Source organism: Puntigrus tetrazona, chromosome 12 (genome assembly GCF_018831695.1).
Source record: "Puntigrus tetrazona isolate hp1 chromosome 12, ASM1883169v1, whole genome shotgun sequence".
Classification (NCBI taxonomy): domain Eukaryota; kingdom Metazoa; phylum Chordata; class Actinopteri; order Cypriniformes; family Cyprinidae; genus Puntigrus; species Puntigrus tetrazona.
In genome coordinates this window covers 13,368,086-13,375,820 of record NC_056710.1, presented here as the reverse complement: position 1 = coordinate 13,375,820, position 7,735 = coordinate 13,368,086, and the positions used below count along the sequence as shown (strand labels likewise).

At 39.7% G+C, this 7,735-nt stretch overlaps 1 protein-coding gene across 1 annotated transcript; it reads left to right on the top strand.

Moving 5' to 3' along the window:
* Nucleotides 1-332: 332 nt before the first annotated feature.
* On the top strand, nt 333-3,332 carry adrb1 (adrenoceptor beta 1). Its single transcript, XM_043253077.1, has one exon. It carries the CDS (start codon nt 373-375, stop codon nt 1,603-1,605), a length of 1,233 nt encoding a protein of 410 aa, XP_043109012.1. The 5' UTR covers nt 333-372; the 3' UTR covers nt 1,606-3,332.
* The last annotated feature ends 4,403 nt before the right edge of the window (nt 3,333-7,735 follow it).

Sequence of the window (7,735 nt, the reverse complement as noted above, 5' to 3'; positions counted from 1 at the left end):
CATTCACAATTTTTTTAAAACGATAATAACAATGTTTGTTATTGTGCATTGGAGGGTTTTATGATCATTTTATGGACTTTCTGACATAGGGTCAAGGTGTTCACCAATTGGCTTTCCTTGTTTGGACCCTTATGTAACACGTGGTCCGCTCTCAGTCCTAAAATTACCATGCGTAAAAGCGCCGGGCAATGCCGGCACTTGGGTAGGACCGAGATTTGCGCGGCGCTTTGTGTTTATCAGATAGTGAAAGGCTCACAATTAGAAATGCTGAGCCATTGGCTGTGCCGTTCTGTGACGTCACCGTTGTATTCGTTTCTCCTCTCTTTCTTTCAGTGAGCGCGTGCGGGCGCTGGGCTGGACAGCAAAGCGCGGATGGAAGCGCTCCACACCGGACCTGAAGTTCTGAATGAACGCGCTTCATTTCTCCACACCATGGGAGACGGTTTACCGTCCGTAAACTACAGCAATGACTCTAAACGCGGCACGGTGGATCTTAACTTATCAGAACAGTGGCTCGTGGGCATGGGAATCATCATGGGTCTGATAGTGTTCATCATTGTAGTGGGAAATATACTGGTTATAGTCGCCATAGCGCGGAATCAGAGGCTCCAGACGCTCACCAATGTTTTCATCGTGTCTCTGGCGTGCGCAGATCTCATCATGGGGTTACTGGTAGTGCCATTTGGCGCAGCCTTGGAGGTTAGAGGAGCCTGGATGTATGGGTCGTTCTTCTGTGAATTCTGGATATCTCTTGATGTACTTTGCGTCACGGCGAGCATCGAGACCCTGTGCGTAATTGCAATAGACAGGTATATCGCCATCATCTCTCCATTTCGCTATCAGAGTCTATTGACGAAAGCGCGAGCCAAGGTGGTGGTTTGCGGAGTGTGGGCTATATCGGCTCTGGTGTCGTTTCCACCCATCCTGATGCACTGGTCCCGGGACAGCGAGGAGACCGAGTGCTATGACAATCCCGAGTGCTGCGACTTCATCACCAATCGCGCATATGCCATCTCCTCCTCTATTATATCGTTTTACATCCCTTTAATAGTCATGATCTTCGTATATGCCAGAGTGTACAGAGAAGCCAAACAACAGCTGAACAAGATCAACAAATGTGAGGGAAGGTTCTACAACAATCATGGTACTAATTGCAAACCTAACCGAAAACGAACCACCAAGATCCTGGCTTTAAAAGAGCAGAAGGCGCTGAAAACGTTGGGAATTATCATGGGAACGTTCACGCTCTGCTGGCTGCCGTTCTTTATCGTTAACGTGGTGCGCGTGTTTTGCGCGCAAGTGGTGGATAAGGAGCTCTTCGTGTTTTTGAACTGGCTAGGGTACGTAAACTCCGCCTTTAACCCCATCATATACTGTCGGAGTCCCGACTTCAGGAAAGCCTTCAAGAGGCTGTTGTGTTGTCCGAGGCAGGCGGACCGCCGGCTGCACGTGAGCTCGTGCGATCTGTCGCGCTGCGCCGGGGGCTTCGGGAACTCAATGGAGCAGAGCATGCTCGGGACGTGGTCGGACTGCAACGGCGCGGACAGCAGCGACTGCAGTCTGGAGAGAAACGGCAGGATGTCCCATTCGGAGTCCCAACTGTAAAAGTACAACCGTTGCTATTTAATCGATATTACGCGAGCAAGAGCGCTGTTTGTGTTTCGTATCAGGTAACGACGGCGGCTGCGCTGAAAGTGTGATATTAATTATTCAATTAAAAATTAATGTAAAGTCAACTGCGTTTCTGAGAAAAATGGCCAGTCGCACATTTCTTCTTCGTCAACGAAAATAGTTCCATGAAAAAAAAACTTTTTTTAACTATCGCCAAGCAACGCACAAACTAAATAGCATATATGGGTGGAGCTGAGCGACATATCCCCCTTCCCCCACGCAACGCGAAATCAATGCTCCGGTTCCGCTCCGGATTTTACTCCCCACTCCGAAAAAACGCGCACCCGCTCCGCTTCTGCGGCGACATGTTTCTCCGTGAACACGAATAAGCGGAGTGATACGAACAGTGAAAAGTCCGCATAACAAAATCAAAAAGCGGCTCATCCAATCAAATTCGTGGACCGGAACTAACTGTTGTACGTAATAGCTAGATAACGGTGTCCAAAACGAACCCATTTAATCCCAAATTTTCCCTGCTAAATCAGACCAAAAATTTGAGACGTTGAAGCCAATTGGCTAAATTTAAGCAAAATTTGAAATTTGCTAATTCATCAATTGATATTTTTACTACTCTGCGATTGTGTGGAAAATGCATTTCAAAGACAGGCCACATGCATTTCTTTATTTCGTTAAATGTAACAAAATTCCTTAAAATGCATTGAAATGTATGCAAGTTTCAATCAAACAGTCATTCAAAATGGCTTTCTCATTAATCACAAATTTGTTCAATGACATGAAATTAAATTAAACGTAGTCTATATTGCAATGCGATTCATACAAAACAGTGTTCTTAAAATTATATTAATGATAGACCCATTAAATAAAGCAAACTAAAATGATCGCATTACATCAAGGCAGTCTGTGCCTTCATATATTGCTGATAATAAACGCATGTAAAATAAATACAGAAATAAAACTTTTTCTAGATCCCTCAAAGCCTAAAGCAAATAATAATTAGTTACTTTTTGTGCTTTTCCGAGTATGCAAAGAGGAAATGCGGTCACAAATGTTAATGTGGGATTAAATGGGTTCAAACATTGTGCAAGGGATGAACTGTAAAAACTGAAAGCTTTTTAAATACGAACCATTCAGTATTTAGCGGCAATTAATGGCAGTTTGGCCTGACTGAAGCAGTGTTCTTCATTCTTCACAGCAATGCTTTCAGGCTTTGAGCCTTTGCATTGCTCATTGGAATGTTTAATTCTCGAATGTGTGATATTAAATCTTGTTTTACCTCATACCTGTATAATGTGCAAATTGTACAAGGAGGACGTTGTTTATATTAAACAAATGTTAAAATGTACAGTATTTATTTGATGCATTGTACAGCATATACAAAAAAAAATAGCGTGGCAATGTTATAATGTTAAATATTACTTGTGATTTGCACCTTATTTGTGTCAAATGTGAGCTGCCCGCGGGGCAAAGAGCTTCTTGCATTTTCCATTCATTTTGAATTTCTACCAGTTATAAATGTTAGATTGATTTATCTGTAAATGAGACGCACAGACATATTTTTGGGCAGGAATATATCGTCTAAACTTCACATTTCTACAGAAATAATTTATGTACCAGTGCCTCATGTGAAGTATTGTGCAAGATTCATCATGTTGACGTCAAGTTGGATAGCGTGCAATAAAATGTGATATCGTGAAAAGGCACATTGCTTTTGTAATTACTTAAGAATTTGTCATGAAGATTATCACCATCATCTGTCGGGATTTCGATACGTTGTTTGTTTTTTATGGCAAACGTTTCAGACATACTAAAAGAGGGATCACTTGTATGTCAACAGATCTTAAACTATTTTATCTACGCAGTTGCGATTTACATCTCAATATGTGAACTGCTCTCATCTGCAGTTGATTAAAAGTAAAAAAAAAAGTCCTTTTCAAAATGGCTAATGTCTACCAAAGGCCTCCCATTAGAGTTTGCCTTAAATATTTATGTGCTGACCTCGTTTAGTTTGATCTGATTGCTGCACTTGCATCACTGTTGGGGTTTTCCACCATTTTAGACCACATCAGACTGTAAAAATAACGCGACACGGCATCGTTTCACACGTGCAAATTAAAAGCATGTGTTGAGATGCAGGGTGTGCGTCCCTTGCTTAAGATTCACATCACAACGTGAACACAAAGCGTTAGGAAATACTTCCTAATGGTATAATTTTCCGCATCATTGGAGTGTTAGCAAAGGCTTTAGGAAAATATGGAAATTCAAATTTTCTGCAGATCAACTTGCTTTATGCCTTCCATGAATCAGTTGCACGCAATATGGGAGTACTTTGTTTAAAGTGAAGTCCAGCTTAAATCATTTTACAGCTCAGAGCGTCAAACTTAGCACTGATTGACAACATGATGCATTATTTCCGTATAGCCTATTGGTTAGTGTGATTTCCTGGCTTAGTTTACAAAGAAATCTTTGTTTTTGAAAGAAATCTTTTCTGCTGATTAAGGCTGCATGCATTAAATATATAACCGATACAATCTGTACAAAAAGTATTTAAGTATTTAATTAAGAATTTATTCCTGTGATGACAAAGCTGTATTTGACCACTTCTGTGTCACATGATCCTTTAGAGCCATCAAAATGCTGATCAAGAAACATTTATTATCATTATCTTTATATATTATCAAACTGCTTAATTTTTTTTCTGAAATCTGTTACGCTATTAATTTTTTTTTTATAAATAGAAAGTTCAAAAAAAGAACAGTGTTTACCTTACATAGAAAATTACAACATATCTTACCTTAAACCTATTTTCTTTTAAATGCAGAGACCCTAAACGTTGCAATGGTAATATATCATTGTTTCAGAAATTCTGAAAAACTGTTTTAAATGTTAATTTAAAATAAGGAATGACTGTTACTTGAGCATCAAGTCAACACATCTGTATGATTTCTGAAGGATTGTGTGACACCGAAGTGGCTCCAATGGCTGAATATTTAATTCAGTTAATAAAAAAAATATTAAATGGCATTTTAAAATTATGTATAACATATCATTTATAATGCAATTGTATTTTTCCTCCATTTTTTCCTTCTAGATATAGGCCTAACCAGTTATCAAATGCCTTGTGCTTAGGGGGTAAAGAAAAAAGAGAGAGAAGCTTTTAAGGAATAAAATTAATTCGAACAGTTGTGCGCTATTAATTACAAGAGGTTGGATGCTTTAAAATGCATTACTGCTCTGAGCTGTCCCCAGAGCCCTCTCGCATTTAACACTGCCCCGGGGTCGCCGAATGCAATATGTCCACATCGCTTGGGCTAATGAACCTTATTTAAATGTGATTACCTGTGCTAATACAACAGAGCAAACAACAACAACAACGCTGCCCACATCATAAATAAGTTCCTGGCTGCATGTCACCTTGTTATTAGTAACCGTTTGCTTGGCAGGAATTTGTATCCGGACAGACGTGACAGATGAGGGCCCTTGTGTCGAAACAAATGGTGCGCGTGTGATCGGGCTTCGGTTGCTTTATCAGCATTGAATCTGCTTCATTAATCAGAAAGCTTATTCTTAGTTTATCGTTCTCTGATGACTCTTTTACGTAACGGCCCGACGTGGGCCTGCTTTTATTTGCTCGGAGGCTCAAATCATGCCGCCGCGCTCAAATCAGGAAACAACACACACACACACACACACACACACACACACACACACACACACACACACACACACACACACACTGACCCAAGTAGAAAACATTAGCTCACCGTGATCAGTGAACGGTACATTTGCCTACTTCAAAAACGTTAAATGTCTATTAATAGCGGTTGTGAGCGAGTTCAAAAAGTTTTCTGAGCTTTGCCTGCCGCTCCAGATCTTTACTTCAGTTAAGGGTCACTTGGTCCGAGAGGCAGCACGTTGTTTTGTGTCAGTCAGTGGCTGCCAAGAGCACGCCATGAAGATAAAACGCTCTCGTGCTTTTCTTTCTCAAGTTGGCCAACAGCTTACACGGTTAATACTAATACATACTTGCCTTACGAGGTGTTGAGACAGCGGCATCCACTCCGTGTACCTGTGCGCGCCTGGCCGCCTTCCATTCATTCCGGTGTCGTAGTTTCCACTCAACACCTTTCCCGAAGGGCGCTTTTGGTTCATAAAGTCCACGCTCACACTTACTGTACTGCGAAGTGTGCGATGAAAACTATGATAATACTTTTCACGGGCTTTGCACGTAAAACAACAGCGTAACTCCGTGTCATTCTCTTCAAGTATACCGCTGTAATGTGTGGGGTTTTTTTTACGACGACCAAAACGAAAACCAAGTATCATAACGACAGTTAAAACCGTAAGGAAAATCTGCATTAGGCTGTATGTAGGCCAGTTTGAACTAGTGAAGCGAAGCTGACAAGATATTAAAAAAAACACGTTTCCTGAGGGTTAAATAACGCGGATAGGTACTACACAACGTAAACGTAATATTGCAGTTAAGTACTTACATATTCTAAAAAAATAAAATAAAATAAATAAAAGCGCAGGTGAATTTACTTTACGAATTTGTCACGTGATCTAATATGTAAATCATCTTGCGAATAAGCTTTTCGTAAGAAGTCTCGCGTAAAATTAAAACGTATAAGAATATTAATAAGAACAATAATAATGCATTAGTTTTCTCCTTAGAACATTCATTTAGGAGTAGATGCATGTATAGGTTACACAGTGTTTTAATTCTAAAGTGTTTACTCTAATAACGTTTAATTTTCTACTTGTAAACAGATGTTATTTTCGTTGGATAAAATTAAACGCAGTTTAAAATTACATTACGATTATGACACGGGCGGGAAATACGTTAAAAATGCTTTCAAAATGCTACTTCCCAAATATACGAATCTGGAACGGATTATATTTACGTAGAGATATATTTGCAGTACTGTTGCTCACGACAAGGCCTCGCAGATAGTCGAAAGCATTGAATTCTCTGGGGGTCTGCAAGGTTGATATGAGTGTCGTAGCACGTTATCTTGAAGTGCTAAAAATAGCCACTGATCTGAGTTTACGCAATGGCTCTTTGCCATGTACAGAATGTTTTAACCTGCCATCTCTCAACACCTCAGGCAGACTCTGAAATGCCACACAGGTGAGATGAATTTAAAGCAAGCGAGCGAGTGCAAGAGTGCAGGTGTCCAGCATAAAAGACAGAGGAGTAGAGGAAGAGCTGCAAGAGTTTCAGTTTCGAAAGTTGAAGCTGTTGCTGTACATGTAGGAGGTTTGTTCAGATGGCAAAAACTTGTGTGCATTTCATATGTAGACAGAGCTTCTGTTTGATAAACACATTCAGCCATTTGTGTAAATACGTCTATTATTAGTGCAGGTCGAAGCTAACAGGAAATGCACCACCTAAATTATTTTTCAAAAGTGAGTTTCCAGTACTCAGTGTCCTGGGGAAGTTTGCCTAAAAATAACAGTAAATTGGGGTAGATGCAATGTGCATTCGTAAAAGTAGCTTATATGTTATTCTTACCACCAGACTTGCAATAAAATTCTAAGAACTCTTCTTTATGTTGACCTGCCTAATATGAGCACTTCGTGTGTTTCTGTTTTTGTGTGTTCTGTGGGAAAGAAGAGCGAAAAGTCAAGGCCCAGTACACAAAAACTGTTGGTTTTGGACATCACCTGCTACTGTTACATAATGTTACTTACAGCAATGCAGGTAAAATTGGTGGGAGGAGACACGTGGTTTGTGCACTGACCCATGTCACCTTGTAAGTTGTTAAAAATGGGCAGCAGCTCTGATATGGCTGCAGACAACAGAGAAAATGCAAGATTAAATCTTAAAGATTAAGAGTAATGAAATGCAACTACCCATTTAGTTATGAATAGCTATGGCGGCAAAAAATACATTTATTAGGGAGAAGAAAACAACCCTGCTACTTTATTTGCATGGAATATGAATTTCTGATGTGGAATTTTTACATTAAATAATATTAAAATACAGAAAAGTAATTAAAACAAAAAATAAAACATCTTAAAGAAATAAAAAAAAATGTAAAATATTGTAAAACCATTTTTATAGAAAATAGATTAAAGGTTTAAAACAAACGAAAACAGCGCC

Bases quoted from the DNA above. Each gene is read 5' to 3' on its own strand.
- adrb1 (XM_043253077.1), top strand. From the start codon at position 373: ATGGAAGCGCTCCACACCGGACCTGAAGTTCTGAATGAACGCGCTTCA.